This window comes from Onthophagus taurus, chromosome 7 (genome assembly GCF_036711975.1).
Source record: "Onthophagus taurus isolate NC chromosome 7, IU_Otau_3.0, whole genome shotgun sequence".
Taxonomy (NCBI): domain Eukaryota; kingdom Metazoa; phylum Arthropoda; class Insecta; order Coleoptera; family Scarabaeidae; genus Onthophagus; species Onthophagus taurus.
In genome coordinates this window covers 17,783,007-17,805,009 of record NC_091972.1, presented here as the reverse complement: position 1 = coordinate 17,805,009, position 22,003 = coordinate 17,783,007, and the positions used below count along the sequence as shown (strand labels likewise).

The 22,003-nt window shown below is 31.0% G+C and overlaps 1 protein-coding gene across 4 annotated transcripts in view; it reads right to left on the bottom strand.

Annotated features, from left to right (window-relative positions):
* Positions 1-367: 367 nt before the first annotated feature.
* Positions 368-22,003, bottom strand: part of LOC111414679 (RNA-binding protein Nova-1-like protein passilla) — a 57,249-nt gene continuing 35,613 nt past the window's right edge. For 2 of the 4 annotated variants that reach the window (XM_071197149.1, XM_071197148.1), the window contains exons 4-7: positions 21,488-21,804; positions 21,180-21,402; positions 19,943-20,170; positions 368-13,678 (exon numbers count right to left, since the gene is read on the bottom strand). In XM_071197149.1, the coding sequence (XP_071053250.1) occupies positions 13,455-13,678; positions 19,943-20,170; positions 21,180-21,402; positions 21,488-21,804 (992 nt within the window). In that variant the 3' untranslated portion in view covers positions 368-13,454. The remainder of the gene's footprint in view (positions 13,679-19,942; positions 20,171-21,179; positions 21,403-21,487; positions 21,805-22,003) is intronic. The other 2 variants (XM_023046078.2, XM_023046077.2) reach the window with 1 other exon arrangement.

The following is a 22,003-nucleotide window of genomic DNA, read 5'->3' as shown; positions in this document are numbered from 1 at the left end:
GTTTTCTAAAAGCGTTTCATTTTTTTTCTTTTTTTTGAGCTGGACGGAAATTATTGATCGATGCTTTTTCGACGTTTTCTTCGAAAATCCGCTTGATGTTGTCCGTTTTTTATCAATTTATAAAGTTCCTTTTTTCTTTGCGAATATATCACAGACAATAAATTAACAACGTGATACTTAAATACTACTGATTCGTTGAAAATGTTTGATTTTGAAAATTTTCTAAATTAATTAAATTAATTAAAACTTCGTGGATTTTTAGGATGAAGGTTAAAAATAAAAACGAATGGAAACGGTGAATGAAAAGATTACTATAAATAATATTTTTATTTTTAAATAGAAATGAGGTCGAATGAGAAAGACGATATATGGCACTATGGATTTTATTGAGTTTATAATGTGTTTGACAATGCTGCGATTAGACCTACATAAAAACCCGTCAGTTTTTTTTACAGGTTATTTTTTTTTAAGTGGCTTCGATCGAAACCGAAAGAGGTGTATGTAGAATTAATTTACATAAATGGAATCTTTATTTCAAATTTTTTCGCCCTGAACACTCACGTTTATGTCAATTTCGTTACAATTTTTTTACATTCGGCGGTAAAAAAAAAGAAAAACCAAAAAATGATACTTCCTATTAGATTTTGTTACTACTTTTTTAAAACTTAGCGTACAATAAGTGATGTTGGATATAGAGATCTTAAAACTTAATAATTTAGTAATATATTTTTTTTAAAAGTAGTAATAAATTGCACGTTTTTATAAATTTGTTTATGCCTTTTAATCGCTACATCATATACAGCGTGTTAATTATGCAAGTATGCAACCAATATCACAGTACTGGTATTGCAATACGATTACTGTGATATTGGTTGCATACTTACAATGATGACGTCGGGTACGACAATTAATTAACACGCTGTATATGACGTGGTGATTAAACCCAAAAAAAAATTGTTGATGAAATTTAACGTTTTCCTTTCTTATTTCGCCGACATAATAAAAGAAATGTCATCTTCGTTTTCACATTCTTTACGATTCAACACAAACAAATAAAAATTTATTTAAAGAAATTCATTTCATCAAATTCGATTGATTCCAAAAACACTAAATTTTTAAAAAATATATAAAAAGTATATAAAAATTAATTTATACAGTGATGCACAAAACAATTTTGAGCTTTTTGTAAAACGTATTAAGATTACAAAGAAATTAGTTATTAAAAAACCTTATTTATTCACAAAAAAACACAATTGGCTTCAATACCGTATATTTAAATTGAAAAATCAAATAGGAGTTGCATAAAATATAGTTCTAAGAGATTTCCCCTAGTTATTTTAAACATTATGATGAAAATTAGCCGACCATGTTTGCAGAAGACAAGAATCTAAGCCACACAAATGGGAGTGGGTACAAAGTTTGGATGTGAGCATCTGGTTATGTTTCAAAATAAGAAATGTATCAAAGTTCCAAGATTGATTCTCATTGGTTGACAAACCAAAGTTGACCAAAATTGACAAAATGGACTGGGTCTCATAGGTAGTTAGTTAGACATAGGTTAGGTAGAGTCTTAGTTAGACTAAATTCCGATATCGTAGGAATGATGCTGGAAAATTGGTTTGCGTAAAGGATCTAAAAAAAGAGAATGCAAAATAATGCATAATCTCTTATTTCGCTGGCAAGAAACTATAGGATAAAGTTAAAAGATGGAACAGGTCTTAAAATGCCATATTGAAGCTTCACGGCAAGATGCAGTAAAATAACATAATTGTTTCGTAGTGGTGATATGGCAGAGAGATTGAAAAATTTTACATAAAAGTAACATTTGAGTTTATAAACGTAGTAGTTATCAATTCATGGATTCTCTACTGCGAGATCAAAAACATCAAAACGGCATTATTACAGCTCATATAATGCTAATTCTCTTCTGGAGACAAATAAAAGGAAAGGAAAATCTACAGAAGTAATTGAGACGCCAATCAAGGAGAACTTCAAGGAGCACAAAACTATTCCTGAAATTCATTATGACCGATTTAGCCTAACTATTACTAAGCATTTGAATTGAAAAAATCAAGAAAGAAATTGCATAAAATAGTTCTAAGGGATTTCCCTTATTTATTTCTATTTATTTTGTGTTTTGATGCTTTCATGATGATCATGATCAAAAATTACAATGAGACTGATTCTTTTGCAAAATGCGTACAGGCTGGCCAAAAAAAGCTATCACAAGGGATGTGTCTAAAAAGCTTGTGCATGCAAGATAGATAATAGTCTTTTCGCCAGGACATCTCCAAAAAAGAGCAAATTTGCTTAATTAACCCTATGTTGACAAGGGAACGAATTACTGGTCTAGAGTTTTGTTTAATGACAAATCAAAGTATAACATTTTTGGAAGCAATGGTAAGGTAAAAATTTGAAGGAAACGAAACATAAAAATTTGATAAAACACGCCGTAAGAAGCAGTGTCATGGTTTCTGGTGCTATAACAGCATCCGGTGTGGAAAAATTGGTACTCATTATGGATTGATGTTAATTCAAAAGTATTTTAGAACAAAATTTGAAACCATAAGTGGAAAGCTTAAGTCTTGGGGGTTGCTGGATTTTCATAATTTTCAAGCATATAGCAAACTGGTTCTTAGAGTCGGGATTTAAATCCGATTAAACAACACAAGTAGAGTTGTGCTGGATATGTAATAAAATATGTAATGAGAACTGTAAGATCAAATAGGATTGGTGATGTTAATGGAAAATTGGTATGCGAAAAAGATTTCAAAAAGAGAATGCAAAATAATGCTGTTTACATGATCTCTTCTAACGCTGGTAAAGGAACCACAAGATAAAGTTAGAAAATAGGATTGGTCTTAAAAATGCTATATTGAAGCAGAAAACTGGTTATTAGATTCTGGATTTAAACCCGATTAAGCAACACAGTTAGTTACAGCAGGATTTTGCTGCATCTACTTAATATACTAAAAAGCTCCCTCACCATTACTGTCTGTGCAACTCTGTACGGTCCAACATCCTTTTGACGTCGCTTTTCAGTCATTATGCGACCTGCGTTGTTGTATTTTCCTATAGGCTTTCATTTTTCCGTTCAGTTTTGCACACTCTTCGTCAAAATTTGCTAAAACACGCCGAAAGAAGCAGTGTCAGGGTTTGGCGAGCTAAAACAGCATCCGGTGTGGAAAAACTGATGCTCATTATAGGTTGATATTAATTCAAAAATATTTTAGAGATGAAGCCGTAAATGGAAAGCTTAAGTCATGGGAGTCACTAGAATTTTATCATAGATTTCCAAGAATATAGCAAACTAAGTCTTAGAGTTATTAGAGCGTTATAATCAGATGTGTTGCTAATATACAGTGCGCGGCATAATTATGAAATAAATTCAATAAAACGCTTATAAACATTACTTTGTAAAAACAACAAAACAAGTATATATTGGTTTTTGAAAACACATTTTTTCATCGCATATCAGGAAGTGAGTATGGGTTCAAAATGTATGTTTTGAAAAAAAAAAATAGACTTGTTTTGCCGTTTTTGCAAAATAATGTTTATTGAATTTATGTATTCCATAATTTTGCAGCACACTGTATAATTTGTTGACTAACAATGCAACCTATACAGATATATGAATTAGCTTTGTATTAGTGATTTTGTTACATTCTAGTGCTCACGTCCTTTATAAGTTTTTATGTTGAAAGCAGCTATCAATTTTCAACGGATTTATTTGGCAAAAAGAAATCCAACCTTAAACAAAAATCGGTAAGTTATGCTTATTATATCATTACATATTTATAGATAGGCAATAATGTACCACCAAATTCTTCACCAAATAAAACTCTCCAAGTTTTCGTAGTATGAAGTGCGTGCACAACTGATGACAATATTTTTTAGGACTCCTTAGATTGCTCAAAAAGGGGTTTTGTCCAACAAACTGCTTGATATCCTTCAACTGCTTATTACACCAATTAACTTTATTCCTATGTGGTGGTGCTTCATTGACCACGTGACAATATTCACACTGCAATTTGGTCACGAATTCAAATTAAGCAAAAAGATTTCGATTACAAAAACTTGGAGAGTTTTCCTTTTATTTGGTAAAAATTTCACATTTCCATCTTGCTTTGTTGCTGTTTTGTTACCGGTTAAAAGTGCATCATGACTTTACAGACACACTGTATTTTCAATTTATGAGTTTTTGTGTACCACTGCCTTAGATTTCAAGATGTCTGGCTCCATTGTATCTACGACGTTTTAATGATTCAGATATAGATGATATTGATATAATAGATTCAAACGCTGAATATAATGAGGAGTAATTAGACTCTGAAAACGATGGATTTGATAATTGATTGCCGAAATTAAACAACGTATTCTAGACCTAGACTCTAATATGTTGAGAAAGATAACAATTTCATGCAAAGAAATGCAACTAGCAGTAGCAGAAATTTAAAAGTTTTTGCAATAAATATAATTCTGACACGCTAATTCTGATTACGTTTGGATATTCTAAAAGACGGTTAATAGGCATAACGATTAATGATAACAACGACAGCTCCCAAGAGGTGCGCATTAAAATTGAACAGGCTAAAAGCAAGTTTAATGGAATGAACAAGCTTTTTTCTTGCTGGGATCTAAGTCTGGAGTTGAGAGTGAGAATGTCGAGGTGATGAGTACTGACAATCAAACAGAGGAAGTTATTATATATGGGCCATGTCATGCGAGAGGAAAAGTGCCAAGTTTTGCAAATCATTATGCAAGGAAAAATTCTAGGAAAGAGATCTATAGGAAGATAAAGTAACTTTTGGTTGAAGAACCTTCAGGAGTCGTTTAGCTGCACCAGCAACGAACTATTCAGATCCGTGGTCGCAAAAGTTAGAATTGCCAAGTTCCGAATCGGAGATGGCACCTAAAGAAGAAGAAGCCAGTTTGTTAATCAACATGTACGAGGGAATAAAAAGTTTCCTGCACTTTAAGAAACAACGAATTTAGTTATTAAAATAGCAAGACGTTTTAGACAAATTATATTTGATGAAATTTTGTTGAAGTCATTTGTATTTTCTTCATTTGTAAATAAATAAGCCCTAAAACACAAATTGTTTGTTATCTTATTACCAGGGCACGGAACTTTTGTAACAAAACGATTTCTCCCCTCCACTCGTTCTCAGAAAATCTTGATTAAAAGAATAGCATACTGTTCAGTGGGAAATTAAAATTTCAAGTTAGAAAAAAATTGTGTTAACAAAAATTGTTCCTGAAACAATTCTAAACAAACTTTGTCAACATTTTTTTTTGATTTAATCAATAATTAAGGAGATAACCTCAAAATAATAATTTTTCCGTTTTTATACATAATTATACTTAGATGGTTAATTAATAGAGATGTAAAATTTTTTTATTAAGATTATTGATTCAAAATCGAAATTGAAACAAATTTTATTTAAAAAATTTTTTAATAAAAACAATAATTGTTGAGATAATTAATTTTGATAGCATACTATTCAGAGGGAAATTAAAATTTCAAATTAGCAAAAAAATTGTATTAACAAACACTGTTCCTGAAGTAATTCTAAACAAATTTTGTTAATAAAATTTTTTGATTAAATCAACAATAAGGATATAATCTCAAAAAATTTGTTATATATATATTTTTATATATTTTTTTCTGCTGAGAACGAGTGGAGGGGGGAAATCGTACCGTTTTGTTACAAAAGTTCCGTGCCCTACTTATTACATTTTATAAAACCTCAAATTTGCTGCAACAAATTGTTTTGTCCTTCATTGTAAATAATTTTTCACTAGAAATGTTGATCAAAAAGTGCTTCTTTAGATGTAAAGTTAATTTAGGATACCTTTTAATATGAATTTCGCTCTATTTTAACCACCTCCACACTCTCATTGAAATACCTCGCCGAATTTTCGAGACATCTCTCAGACGAGAATATAAAGGTGTATATAATAAAAATATTGCACTATTTGAAAACAATAATATATTACATTTTTAACACATTTCCCTTTTTTTTTCTTTTTTTGTTTAACAATAAGGGACGTACTACCGCTTGTTAATTTTTTTATTTGTTTTATCACAGCAATATATTATGTCGAACGGCTTTTTTTCACTTATTGTATCAAAAATTTGAATCTACGATGGAGCGAGTAAATTTTTATTTTTTTTCAAACAAACCAAAAATTAATAAAGCTATGAATGCGTTTAGTTTTTTTTTGTTTAAGAAAGAAAAACACGAACGAACAAGATTAATTTTTAAATTTTTTTCGCGCGCAGATTATTTTATTTAATTAATAACTATTTATATCGTAATATTTCGTTAGTTTTGAATTTGATTTTCGTGTAATATCGTAATTACGATGTACTAAAGCTGTTTTTTTCCTTAAACTTTATGTTCTCCTTTCTGCTTTCTCTTTTATGACTTAATTTGTTGTCTATGTGCTACATACAATGATACATTTAGACAATGAAAACTATTGTGTCTCGTATAAGATTTTTTCGTTATTTTTCTTTGCTGTAGACTTCGCCGTTAACTATCGAAACTAAGCGATTGAAAACATATACGTAATTATTGTAAAACATAACATATAAAAATAAATTCTCACTCAAATTACAAATAAAAAAATCTTGACATATTTAACCCTCTTTATCCTTTTAGTTTCTTTAAGGGCGCATTCTTATAATCGCTATACAGTCGATTTATTTAACAAAAAAGGAATGCCATAATACCACATATAATTGTTAATTAATTATTATCTACGACCAGCATAGAGGTATATCTATAAACTAAATAGAATTATTGTATATATAATAAAATATTCTTTTTTGATTTAATTATTTTAATCGCGATCTGCATTAGTTTTTAATTATATTCATTTTTGTGTTATTGTATGCAATTGAGGTGAAATGTTGGTAACTTTTATTTAAATATAAACCTTAGCGTACCAACCTTCATAACCTTAGAAGGTATAACATATCAGCAGACTTTGGTTATATTATGTAGGTTATAAAAATAAATTATAAGTTATGTTTTTTTGAAAAGACATCATTACCAACATAAACCACAAGTTAAGTTATATAATAGTTAGAATTCATATCATTTTTTAATTTTATAGAAGTATTATGATAGATTTAAAGTATATAAACAAAAATTAATGTTTTAAAAATAGGGAACTTGCTTTTGAGACATAAATATGACAAAAATTCTTATAATACAGCATCTGACGTGGGTTATAGATTATAAAAATAAATTATGACTTATGTTTTTTCAGCTAATTCTCTCCCTAATATTATCATAACATCGTTTATGATCTTATTTACGGCATTTCGTGTAATATAACGTTGTCCCTAACATCTTTAAAGCAATCTTTCTAGATTTGAGAGATGGTTGCATTAAAAATCATTTAAATTAAATTAAAGATATGGTAAGGGATTCTATTGTAGAAAATGTTCTCAGATGATAGGTAACTTGAGGTCATGATTAAACTTTTGCTGATGTTTCATAACTGTTATCTTATCTTCATGTATTAGAATTATTTCTGATATCTAGTCTCTGATACTCTTCAATATCGTTCCTGATATCTATATGTTCTTGAATGTTTCTTAGTAATCAAATATTCAATGATGATCAATTTGTTTAAGGATGTTTTGAGGTAATCTGGGACGTTTATGAGAAGACATAATCTCGGCTACATGGAAATGAGCGGTTTTGAATGGTAAAAAAAATTGTTGTAATTCTTTCTAAGTATCCCAAAGATGTTTTTAATCATTTAGAACCATTTTGATCAACACTAATAAGCTTTTGCAATATTAATTTTTTGTTAAATTTCTTGTAAAATGCCTCAATTAACTATTCCAACTTCGTTCGTCTTTATCAAATAATATGAAAGTGTTTTAAATCGATTTGAGTAATTTCGACACACACCAATGACCTTTTCCTATTATTTGATATCATTGGAACACTTTTAAAAATCATCAAAATCATTTTTTTTAAATTTTGTAACCTATTTTAAGTATTCAAAAGGTGTTTTTAATCATTAGAACCATTTTGATCGACACTAATCAGCTTTTTCAATATTAATTTTTTGTTGAATTTTCTGTAAAATGCCCCAAATAACTATTCCAACTCTGTTCGTCTTTATCAAATAATCTGAAAGTCTTTTAAATCGATTTGAGTAATTTTGACACACATCAATGAACTTTTTCTATTATTTGACATCATTAGAACACTTAAAAATCATCAAAATCAATTTTTTTAGTTTCCTAACCTATTTTAAGTATCCCAAAGATGTTTTTAATCATTTAGAACCACTTTGATCGACATTAATCAGCTTTTCCAACATTATCTTTTATTAAATTTAATGTAAAATGCCCCAAATAACTATTCTAACTCTGTTCGTCTTTATCAAATAATCTGAAAGTGTTTTAAATCGATGTAAGTAATTTTGACACACACCAATGATCTTTTTCTGTTTTTTGACATCATAATAACACCTTTAAAAATCATCAAAATCAATTTTTTTAATTTTATAACCGCTTTTAAGTATTCCAAAGGTGTTTTTAATCATTTAGAATCATTTTGATTGACACTAATCAGCTTTTGTAATATTAATTTTTTGTTGAATTTCCTGTAAAATGCCCCAATTAACTATTCCAACTTCGTTTGTCTTTATCAAATAATCTGAAAGTGTTTTAAATCGATTTAAAACACTAAATAAATTGTTACAGAAAGATATTAGAAAGTGAACAAGATATACAAATAGTACATGCCAAAAAAGGATAAGAGAAAAAGTGGAGGAAGAATTTTTTTAAAAGGTGGTAAAGTCTGGAAGTTTCGGCAGATGAAGCCAATACGCAAAAGCAAAGAAATTCATATAACAGATGCACCAAAAACAGTATGTATATGCATATGCAGATGGGTTGGGTTGAATTTAATTGAAAAATACAGCTTTAAGCAAGTTCCCTATTAATACTTTTATGTTAAAGTTTATGAAACCGAACTTTTTGAAATAGAATTTTTGTGAAACCAAATTTTTTTCAGCTAAAAATTACACAAGTTTACAAATTCCGATAAACTTTCGGACCCGACCAGATGAGAACCACTCTCAACGTTATTCAATGCGCTGAATCCGAATCTCCAATCCGTTTGTCAAGGTTGGTCCTGAATTTTGAGTTTTCTAAATCGACATTCCACCAAAAAGCAAAGATGAATTTAGAAAAAACTTAACACCAGACACATCATTTCAATTGCATTCAAAACCTTGTAATTGTGTTTAGATATTGGTAAAAATGCAGAAATAGCTTTGCAAAGAAGACAGACATTGAGAAGCCGTAGGTGTCTAAGTTGTTTCTCACTTGTTGGAAAAGTATACTTTTCCTTTTCATTGCCAATTCTATGGAGAGAACAAAAAAATCATGTAGATGTATGAGTGTAGTCGGTATTAATGCAAGAAAACTAGTACAATACAAATATCATGAAGTATATGACGAGTAGTGACTCATTACCAGTGTGTCTAGGTGTAAGTGAAAGTGCCCAGCAAAATCTCTCCGTCAACCAGTGATGAAATGGCAAAATGAACTGAGTGATTAATTCCATGATTTGAGCTTTTGGAAACAAAAGGCAGAACTTATATCACGGTTGCAGGAATGGAAATATCTTGTCAGTGGAGCACGAGTCACTATATATAGTAAAAGAAATGAAACGGTTCAACAATTCTTCAAGAAATAAGGAAACATGTGTTTCTGAAATGAAATATTTTTCTGCGAAGGATCCGATTTTTCAGGAATTGCGTTTGTTCATCAATGGTTCAAAATACATACAAAGGCTGCTTTGCTATAGATTAGAAATAAAAAATCGCCCATACAAACAAATTTAGCTTTTTTTTGTGTCTTTGAGATAGCCGTGCAACTGAACATTATTATGTGAGAGAAAATTAGCCAAGTCGTAGTTGTTATGAGCCAGGAAAGCAAAACATACTTCTGCCACCACTTCACATCAAACTTAGCCTTATTCAAAACTTATCTTAATGGTGAAGGACCAGCTTTTCAGTACTTTAATCATTTAATATCCCAAATTGTCATGCACAAAAATCAAATTAATGTTTGTCGCACTTGATATTCGAAAGATAATGTCTGATGGAAACTTTAGAAAATGTTTAATGTCCGATGAAGTGACAGTTTTCTCGGTTATCTCAAATCCTCGGATTTTAAAGAAGATTGTAATCTCGAATGTCTCATTTCTTGATTTCCCATCTTGATTTTTTTCCTGAAAACTTAGGCCATACGAACAAAGAGAGCGGTTACATTAAGACATGGCGAAAATCGAGGATTTTGAGATGATGACATGATAAGCGATTATTGTTGGACTCTAACACGTGGATCCTAAAAAATGGCTAAACCTTTGTTCATTTTTTATTCAATGTTAAAAGATTAAAAACTAAAACCAATCTTAAAAAACGGATTATAGATTCGAATTCAGCATCCCTACTATCCGTGCAAAAAGTTAAGGCCCCTCACTTTAGAGATCGATATCTTCGTAAGCGCTCGATGGAAAAAATTGCGGTAAAGTTTATTGAAATCAGTATATATTACTATATATTATTATTGCGGTTATTTCAAAAACGACCTGACGGATTTCAACGCGATATTTACCAAAATATCTCAAATAATGTCGGTTGTCGGATTCCGTTATCAGTTTTTCAAAATTAGGACTCCCTAATTTTTTAAGAGCGATTTAATGAAATTAAAAATTAAAGAGAAACAGAAATAAGCTATGCGGGGAGAGCAGGGTTTCGTCCAATCGGAACAAATGGTGTGTCCCAGACAGTACGTCGCGCCTTTATCTTACCTACATACAGAAATAAGGCGCGACGTCCTGTCTGGAACGCACCATCTATTCCGATTGGACAGAACCCCCGTCGCCCCGCAGAGCTTATTTCTGTTTCTCTTTAATTTGTAATTCCATTAGTTGAAAGTTGACAAAGTTGCTGGCACTCTTAAAAATAGTGTACTTTTTTCATTTAACTAGCGATAAAAAGAAAACTGTGTATCCGAAAATTTTCAAATTAACATATGTTACGTAAAAATGTTCAGTGATTACAGCAAACTTTTTCGCAATTTTTTTTATCGAGCGGTTGCGAAGATATCGATCTCTAAAGTGAGGGGCCTTGACTTTTTGCACGGATAGTAATTACCTAAGAAATAACATTTGGTTGTTTAGGTCCTAACTGTGTAAACTTGCGTTTTATTAGATATTTATTAAATTTGCAGATCATATTAAACCAAATTCATTCCTCAAATAAAAAAAAGTAATTCTCTAAAATGCCTTATTATGTTTTAAAACTGATTAAAATAATATCATTAAAACAACATTGTTAACGCATGCATTCATAAAAATAATCCCGTATTTTCTTTTTTTTATTTTTTCGATTGGTTAACGGCGAATTACCGTCGCCGAATTAAAAGGTTTTCTTTAAACAACAATATCAACAACATGCGATAACAACAATATAATATTTTTTATATGTGTATATATATATAATTTTGTTTACACATTTTTTCTCATATATACTTTCCATGTATAATTTTCTTGTAGACGTTAGAAGGAATAACAGTTTTTATTTTTTTAATATGAATAAAGTCTCTACTCTATGACTACTTATTCTTTTATGTACATACAATGTAATTATGCCCTCAGTGTGTAAATAGTTCTCCTGATTCTTTTCATTTTATTTATTTATTTATTATGGTAAACGAAAATGAATCAACAATCAAACATCAATAAATAACGTTTCGTTGACCGTTGATTATTAACTCATTAAGTGATTTTAATTTTTAATAGTTGCAAATTGTTTAAGAAAGCTATTATTAATAAAGAGAATAAGACGTTTTGCTTTTCGTTTTTAGTTCATTAATGGGATTAATTAATAACAATGTATTCTCGCTTTGCTTATCTATTTTTTAATTAATATAATCTATTTAAATTCTCCATAAATATTTTTTTTTTAGTTAACAGGTACAAATATTTTTTCTCTCCCTCTACGTATCGCTATTTATATTATGTATGTATATGGAACGAAGGGATTATTGAAAAATATATACGCAGAATGTTTCTTTTTCTCCTATATGCACCTTTTATTAATATTTTTCTTTATGTATTTTTTTTCTTGCAATATACTTCAAATACAATTTTTGTCCAAACTGATCACGATATCACAGAGCTTGTAAATAATGCAACAATCGCAATTTCATACGCACACAAATTTCTGTTCCTTTAGTTATTTTTCGTAAAATCATTGGAATTTAATGATTTGGCGAAAAATTTTTTATTTCACCCCGTTTTAACCAAGTTTTAACATAAAAAATGGATTAATTTGGACTTTCTCTTTTAATTTACTTTAATGTATCACGAGACATCGGACTAGAGGAGAATATTTAATATATATCTTCTTTGCGAATGAAGAGAATAGATTTTTTTTTAATTAAATGATTTTTGTGTTAAGTTGTGATGGAATTTGAACGTCTATAGTTGCTTCATAAAGAGTTATTTATGCGAAAACAAGCTAATTTCCCTATTATTATAACAAGTTGGAAAGATTGGTAAAAGTGTTCGTTCAATGAAAATAGAAAATCATATCAGTTATTCCTTCCTATGTTTTTCGTACGAGAATTTTTTATAGAACACATTACACCCGATCACAAGAGCTTCTAAATAAAAGAAAATATTGAAAAACTAAAACCTATACTATAAGATACAGTACCTCGAACGCCCAGTTCCTTATCTTTTTTGTGTTTTTCATTTAGAATAAGCGATATTAGCAGCAACACGAATAATAAACGTACCTTTTCGTTCAGATCGATGTGAATATACGCTATATCCCAATTAGATTACTATACAATTAAAAATTAACGCTATACAATATAATAATTGCGGGATAAAATATATGTAACAAATATTAAAATTTATATAAATCGTTAAATCTGTTTTGGTATTGCACGATTTTTTTTATTTATGTAGAAACGTTTTGCTTCAATTAATGATTTAAGATAAACCACCCTAACAAATAATAAATTCGATTTAAACCTTTAAAATATAACAAACAATAAAACTGGTTATACAATTAATAAGACTTGATTTCTGGTAACAAAGTTTGTATCCCGTCTTAAAAAATTCTATTCGCTAGTTTAGATTAAAAAAAAAGAAACGAATTGTCTAGACATATACACATTCTTTCTTCCATAATATATATGTGTTGTATAACTTAGAAAATTATATATTAATTTAAGGCCAACGTTCATAAAAACTGCTATAAATATACACAGACAATGTTGTATACAAATGATCGGTGGCTAAAACGAAAACAAATTCGCGCAGTTGATCGGACGTACAGAAACAACTATTATTGTGGGGAACGGTCATCGAGGAGTGTTGTACCTGCTGATGCTATCACTGCATGCCCAACGATCCGAGGGCGTTATTCCTCGCCCTTTTCATCTCCTCCTCCGATATCCGTTGCTCTATCAGATACTGGGCTGTGTTTATCGCATTCGGATTACCGGTGATAGTCACTATGCGATTTCGTGTACCTGGAGCGAAAATCCCCTTTTTTGAAATTTGAATATTGGCTCCGCTTAATTGTTGAATTTCTACTAATGATCTTCCACCAGGTCCTAATAAATTTAAAACAGATTAATGTTTGATATTAAGGTATACCAGATAAAACCTTATATTAAAAAACTTTATACAGTGAATTTCACTTAAAATGCAATATACAAAAATATGGATACTTATTGTATGTTTCTTATTGTAGGTCTAATGTTAGTTCTAGTGACAGGGTAGGTCGCGCTAGTTAACATAAAATATCACTATGTTGCATATTTTTATTAAATTAAAACTAGAACTAACACAAGAGCTAGAACTAGAATCATTCGGGTTTAGCCACGAGTGTCCTAAACCCGAATGTTTCTAGTTCTAAGTCTAGTATTAGTTCTAGTTTTACACTAGCACAATCACTAAGTTGTACAGGATGGGCCAAATTGGACACTTTTAAAGGAAAACTCCTCTTTCTATAAGAGATAGAGGAAAAATGATATGAGTGTCTGAGGCTCGATTTTTATAAGAAACTTAATGGTGAAAACCGCATATCGATATCTCTTACGGTTTCGGAGATACAGGGTGTTTTTCAAAAAAGTGCATTTTCGAAAAATTGTCGTAACTTTTTTCTTATCGATAAATCTTCCTATCTGTGAAAACATTTCCAAAGCAACTTTTTATGTAAAATTCGATGGAATAAGTTAGTTTTCCAGCAAAGCAATATTTTAGTAGTTATTGACATAAAAATGATTTTCTTAAGTGGAACACCTATATATTTTTGCAAATTCGACGAGAGCATAAAATTTCCTTATCTTTCCTATCTCGTTCAAGTCTTCTTTGAAATATACAACTTGGAAACTTTTAAGGTTTTCAATTGCGTACTAATAGGCTAGTGGGCTTTGATTGCGCTTCGATAAAACAAAAGCACTGTTGTTGCTATTTGTTGCCATATATTTATTATTCTTGTTTTATAATAAGTTCTATTAATTTAATCTGCTTCTTGGTTACGAATTTATGTTTTAAATTTATTGTAACCAACTATGTTCATCATACTTATAAATATAATCCCGTCTTTCTTTTATTTCCAAAGCCTACTTTTTCATAATCTGCACATATAAGTTGTATATTTCAAAGAAGACTTGAATGAATTATCAGGTGTAATATATTTTTGGAAAGGAAATTTTATGCTCTCGTCGAATTTGCAAAAATACACAGTGTTCCATTAAAAAAAATCATTTTTATGTCAATAACTGCTAAAATATTACTTTGAGGGAAAGTTAACTTATTCCATCGAATTCTAAATAAAAAGTTGCTTTGGAAATGTTTTCACAGAAAGGAAGATTTATCAATAAGAAAAAAGTTGATTTTTCGAAAATGGACTTTTTTGAAAAACACCCTGTACCTCTGAAACCGTAAGAGATATCGATATGCGGTTTTCTCCATTAAGTTTCTTATAAAAATCGAGCCCAAAACACTGACATCAGTTTTCCTCTATCTCTTATAGATATGGGATTTTCTCTTTAAAAGTGCACAATTTGGCCCACCCTGTACATACTCTAATTTTACACTATCACTAGAACTAACACAAGACCTAGAACTAGAATCATTCGGGTTTAGCCGTCTTGAAGGACGTGCGGCGGCTAAACCCGAATGTTTCTAGTTCTCGATCTATTGTTAGTTCTAATTTTACACTAGCACTATCACTAGAATTACCACAAGGCCTAGAACTAGATTCATTCGGGTTTAGCTGTATTGAGCGACGTGCGGCTAAATCTGAATGTTTTTAGTTCTAGGTCTAGTGTTACTTCTAGTTTTAATTGTTATTCAGAGTTAGATTGTGGTATATTGTTATTGGACGAAAAGTAGAATTAACACTAGATCTAGAACCAGAAACATTCGGGTTTAGCCGTGCGTTTCTTACGAAACTCAAAGTTATCATATGGACGTCATTTTTTCCAAAGAAAACTACCCACTGCCTGTATTATTAAGGTGAGTTTAGACATGCATGGATTTAATGGCGCCAGTTCTATTTGCACGCCAGTAAAGGTGTACACTAAATGTGCGAAAACAAAAATAAGTGACACGCCAGTTTCATTTTTAAGTGTATTGCACAACTATATACACAAATTAGGAATTCAACCGAAACAAAAATAGATATATTCTAAATTATATGTGGATAATTAAACGTTATCGTTGAATGTGTTAACGTAATTGGGAGTTAATTTGAATGCAATGAAACATAACCTAAATTTGACATTAAAAAATGTTGTGTTTTTGTGGATACTCATCTATGTTGTCATGGTTACATGTTTTTAGACTCATCACTGGGGCCAGTGATTTCAGAACGGTGCAGACTTTTCCGATCCATGCATGCATGATTTCAACTTGCATGCCAGTTGATGTTTACACATGCAATTTATTAAACTAAATCCATACATGTCTAAACTCACTATTAAGCTATGTTGCATTTTATGTGGGACAGTGCAAATGCATAGTAGTTTCATAACTATGGTTACTGCATTCAGATATTGCGAGTTATGTGAAATTCCCGGTATAAATCATTAGTGTTATTTATAAAAAAAATAATTTAATGAAACTATCTGGTGAAGGTATAATACAACTCAATGAGTAAAAGTATTAACATATTGAATTAACGTTGTTAAATCATTAAGACTTTACGTATTGAACTGATTCCATATATTGGATAACACAGAATATAAAATTTATGCAAAACATAAAAGATAAAGCCTTTATAAATTATCAGTCAAATAAAACTCCGTCTAAATGGGATTATTACAAATCATTACGTAATTTGGTTAATAAATCAATAATCCTAGAACGTAAACAATTACAAATTACAAATAATAGTTGGAAGGCATTGCGAAATGGTGGAATGTTTAAAAGAAATAATATATCAATACCTAAATACATTGGTTCCCCCCTGGAGCTATATTTGAATGCAAAATAACTTAAAAGTCTTGTTGCAAAACATCTTTAATGTGAACCAAATTATAAAACTTCTTAAAAACTTAACAAAACAGTAAATCTATTCATCATCTGTCTTCTTATGATCAAAGCACTTAGCGCAAACAGATTCCATATGACTCATACACATGAATTTATAGCACTTTTTTCAATATGATTTAACTTTAGAATCTTGAATCTTGTCCTGTGGCTTTCGGGTAGAGGCAGGCCAACACGATGCAAGCGAGATTTTTGACATATCTTCCTCGGAAGTGTACCATTCTGGGCTCTGAATTTCAGATGATCTCTTCTACCAGACTTAGAGTAATGGTCGCCAAAAATTCTAATCTTTTCATTTTTGATTTCGGGTGATTGCTTACGTAAATTACTGCACTGTTAATCCCGGCAATATCCAACAGCCTGTAAAATACCACCAATGGCCAACGCTATGTTTATCTGGAATCTGTATAATTACCACATAACTCATCGACAATATCAACACCACCCTTAGTCATGAGTAAAAAGTTATAAATTTTCGTTTCTTGTTATCTCCTGTATCTGGGTCGATTGATCCATCTTCTTTTTCTAGTAGAATTTATGAAGTTAGCAGGGATTTTTGGTTTATTTTTTTCTGCTCGTATTGACAAGCGTAACTAACGGTGAACCAGTTATCAACTGTGAAATTTCTTCCGATTCCATAAATGGTTGAGTACCGCATAGTTAGAGTACTGCATAGATCTCCAAGAAAGAAATGTACCTGGTTCTCGAGTCTGCCATAGCTAAAATTTGAATACCATTTTTAGGCAGTTTACTTCAAATATATTGCTTAAAGGAACATCTTCCCCGAAACGCCACTAGTTGTTCGTTAATTGTGCAGTATTGAAATAGAGAGTACTGCTACTTGCAGTTAGAAGTGAAGATTTCAAAAATCACCCTTATCGGAGCGAGTTTATCCTGAACTCTGCGTTCACTCAAACCTAATGTACTCTAACAATAAATGGAACCTTCAAGCTGATTGTAGTTTGAAACACCTCAATCTCAACTTCTTCGTTATTAGTTTCTTCGTCTCCGTGTTGGAAGCGTGGCTTGATTTTTCTTCAATATCATCCTCAGAATCCAAATCAGACTCATCATCTGGGTCCGAACTATTACCACCAAGTTCTAGTAACATTGTACGAAAATTGTTATCTAACAAAATACACAGTTTTTTAAATTGTACCAATTATGCTGACCCCCAAACTGCATTACAAACGGGTAATAGCCCAGTGAAAGAAAACAACCGCTGTATCCAATATGAGACTTTACGTACTGGTGGAAAGGGTACAGATAAGAAAAGTGATGAATGTCGCTAACCTAGACAAAAGCGACGTAAAATAATAGAAAGAAGAAAGCAGCTGCGCAACTGTCATAACTAAAAAACCTAGCAATAAAACAACATCTAACAGAAAGAATAAATTAATTAAGTAGTTACTTAAGACCCGAACAGACGGAAATTGTAATAATTGTTCCGACAAGAAAATTGTTGGAAAAGCAGAAAAATAATGGGAAGAAGGAAAAGAAGAGTAAGAAGTCATGGATGACTGGAGAAACGTTGGAAGTGATGGAAAACCGATGAGCATACAAAAACATAGAAGACAGCGTATATAATAATATAGAGAAGGAAATAAGAAAGAAAATACAAGTACCCAAAGAAGAATGGCACAAGGAGTTTGCATCAATCAATGACTTTATTGTGTCTTCATCAGCATTAACTGGCCTTCCAGAACGTGTTGCATCTTCAACATCAAAATAAACAACCTAAGCCTTGACGTCACAGAACTCGAAACATTTTCGTTGCTAACTGTGTTGCTAACGGTAAATTACCATATATTATGCAATTTTCCATTAGTGTTAAAATTACTAATTACATTTTTTGGCGATTTATCATAGCAACTGTGGTTAGCAACGAAATTGTTTGGAGTCAGTATAAGCTCCGCCCACCTCTGTGACGTCAGACCTAAGCAGTCTATTGCCGGATCAAAATTTTGTAAATAAGTTTTGGCGTATTGTCAATATGTACATCTACTCTATACACATCGAATCTTTTCACTTTCTATACTTGAAAAGACACCAACCACAAACTACTACGTAGAATCAATGTGACTTTTTCATAACAAGCCTTGCTATAACAGCGGTCAAAAGATGTAGTGATGATGCGGCTTAAGTAAGAAGTTTGCTACGAAAAAATACAATTAAGTCTTGTATTGGAAAGAAAACGAATGTCTGCCGACAGGAGACTACAACAACGCACTGAAGATGCCAGGTGAGATCTAGGCGAAACTTTCCAAAGGGAACCAACAAGAAGAATGGATGAAATCTCGGATCGACCACAACAACACAAAGCATATTAATTGTATACCACCAATAGTTTTGTACTCAATCTAGTCTCAAAGCTGTGGTCAGCACAATTGTCATACTTCCTTGCCCATTCTAGCCTTAGTGATAGTCTTTCTGTTTCAGTTTTTTTGAGATCAATCTTTACTTTCATATCCAGAACCTCTTCTGTGTTGAACACTTGATGATTAAACTAAAAACTCAGGGTTATCCCACCTTCATAGACTCTCTATTTACATTTATCAAAATTATGTAAGAACTGAGATATCATCTAAGTAATTTATGATAACCTCTAATATACAGGGTGATTTATTAGCTCACCATCAAACTTTGACATATGATAGCTACTCCAATTACCAAAAAAAATTTTAATGAACATATAGGACATATGTTTGATAAGCTAATAAATCACCCTGTATAACAAATATGTGTGATGAATTTAATTATAAAAACAAGGAGAGATTTGAAACGAATGGCACCAACATTAAATTCACAAGTCTAACAATGACTTATCTAGGAAGAGTTAGTTGTCAGTCTATAATGAAGGAACCCATGTTACAGGGAGAAACACACTATATTGTTTTATTTGACGTGGAGCTCAAGAAGTTGGATAGTGTCTCTAAACATTTATTGAAAAGTACTGTATAACTCAGTATGGAGGAAGTTATCAACAAATATTTTATGTCAAGTTAGTTTTTTACGTAATGTTAGTAATTTTGGAGACAGATAAAATGTTTACAATTTCATATACAATTTGTATAAGCTTCCTTTCTGTAAAGAAATTAAGTACCAACAACGTTTGAATCACTCCGTATAGAAACATAATTAAACAACAATAATCACTTAAAGTTAACTTAATCTTTTTTAAGTCTTAATCGTTATCAACTTGTTATCTTTATTATTTCTTAAGGATTGTTATTATGTGGGGATTTAAATTTAATAATTTAAATCCTCAAAAATGATCGATGAAAAAATTAAAAGAAATAGATAATAATAATTCTTACCTAAAATAGCTCCAACGATAACTTCGGCGATTTCAACATTTTTCGAATCTTTAGTGCCATTTAATTCAGCCGGAGTGGGACTTTTACTTAACACAGCCATTTGTTGACCAGTGCCTAATCCGAAACTGTTGTTGTTAAGAGAAATGGGGGCGGCAGCTTGGCTACTTTGATGCCTAAACGGGTCGTATTCGAATTCGAGCTTGCCTCTTTGAGTTGGCGATGTCGTACCTGCGAGAATCGGTAAAGGTTTGAAAAGAGACGTGGGTTTCGTCGAAATGTTTTTAAAGATTTTTCAACAAACAACAAATTGTGTATAGGAGGTGGGCAGAAACGGGGTCGCATTTATAAAAAAAAATATATTACAAAAATTAAAAGAAATAATATTAAAAAACAAACGTGAAGGAAAGCTGTACTTACCATCGCGTTGGGTAAGATTTTTTTTATTAATGTTAGTGTTAGAGTAAAAATTTATAAAAAAGAATTTTCTTTATACCCACCTCCTATATGTGTATATTTTTTAAGTCTTTTCGCATCGGTCGTGTTGAGTGGAGTTTTTAAATTAAACAAGATCGAAAAATTAAAGGCAACTTTAATTTATTTGGAATGAAAAGTCAAATTATAATACAATCTTTTTATTTGATAACACTAACAATTTCTTTTTTATTATTAAACTATTGAATAATAAGAAGTGTTATCAAATTTATTCTGTTTACAATTTTACTAACCATATTTTTTAAACTTGTTTCGTTTGTGTTAAAAAATTTGAAACCGAATCACCCAATTATTAAAAATTGAAATTCGTTGAATCAAACACAAAAATCCAATTTCAATTTTTTTACTCACAACACAGGAGTTAATTTCTTCTACTGAACACAGTTTCAAAACAGAACCATCATAAATATGTTGTATTTACAAGATGTATTTAAATATAAACACAAATAAAATGTTTATTGAGGTGATTAAATAAGAGTAAAGATTAATTGTAAATTCGTGTATTTTAAAGAATCACCTCAAAAAAGAAATTTTTAATGTTATTTAAAAACATATTGTATGCAACAAAAAACGATAACAACAAATCTAAGAGATCATCGCTTGATTGCGAGCGGACTCCATAAATTTCTTTGAATCGGTAACATTATCTTAAAATTTTACATGTATAATAGTTGAAAGAACGACAATTTTACTATTTCACTAAATTAAACAAAAAAATAAGTAAATTATGATGTACTTTATTTACCTAAACATTCCCCGATGCTAACTTGCCCAATCGGTCCAAACATCCCTGTATTTGCACTAGCTGCTCCGCCTTGATCAGCAAAACTAAGATAATTCGGTAAACCACCAGCGTGGGCACTGCCTAAACCCAACGTAGCCAAAACACCATATTTAGCCAAAACTGATAAAGCGGCACAAATCTCCATTAATTGTTGTTCAGAATAACCCGATGTCCTCAATTGAATCTAAATAAAATAAACAACAAATTAAAAAAAAAATACGTTTGTTTATAAATCGTATCAAAATCTACATGAAAAGGATAATAATAACATTTACTTTGATGTTTTCGAGGAGTTGTGCGGTGAGCGAGCCGACGTTTTGACCTGGGGCGTTCAAATTCAGGCTGAGATTGAGTCCCCCATTGAGCATCATACTCTGGGCTGTACCCAAACCGCTATTAAGACTAGCGTTTGAAGCGCTGAACGCATTTCCTGTACTCTGGGCGAATGGGGAGCCGGTGGGGTTGAAATTCGCTACGGGACCGCTTACGTCAGCGTAAGAAACGTTTAGGCACGCGCCACTTTGTGGATCATCTACTACTTTCGACAGAATCATCATGCAAGCTTTTTTATTCGCCTCTTTTTCACCTAGAAAAATAAAATTGTATCAATAATTAAATTGTTATCAAAAATTGGTTTGTATTATTTTTTCTTTTAAACTGTCAAATCCTTTATAAGTGACAATTCGAAATGACTCACAAAGTTATGGAATTTCATATAACTCGCAATATATGAATACAGTAACCATAGTTACGAAAGTACTATGCACTTGCGCTGTCCCACATAA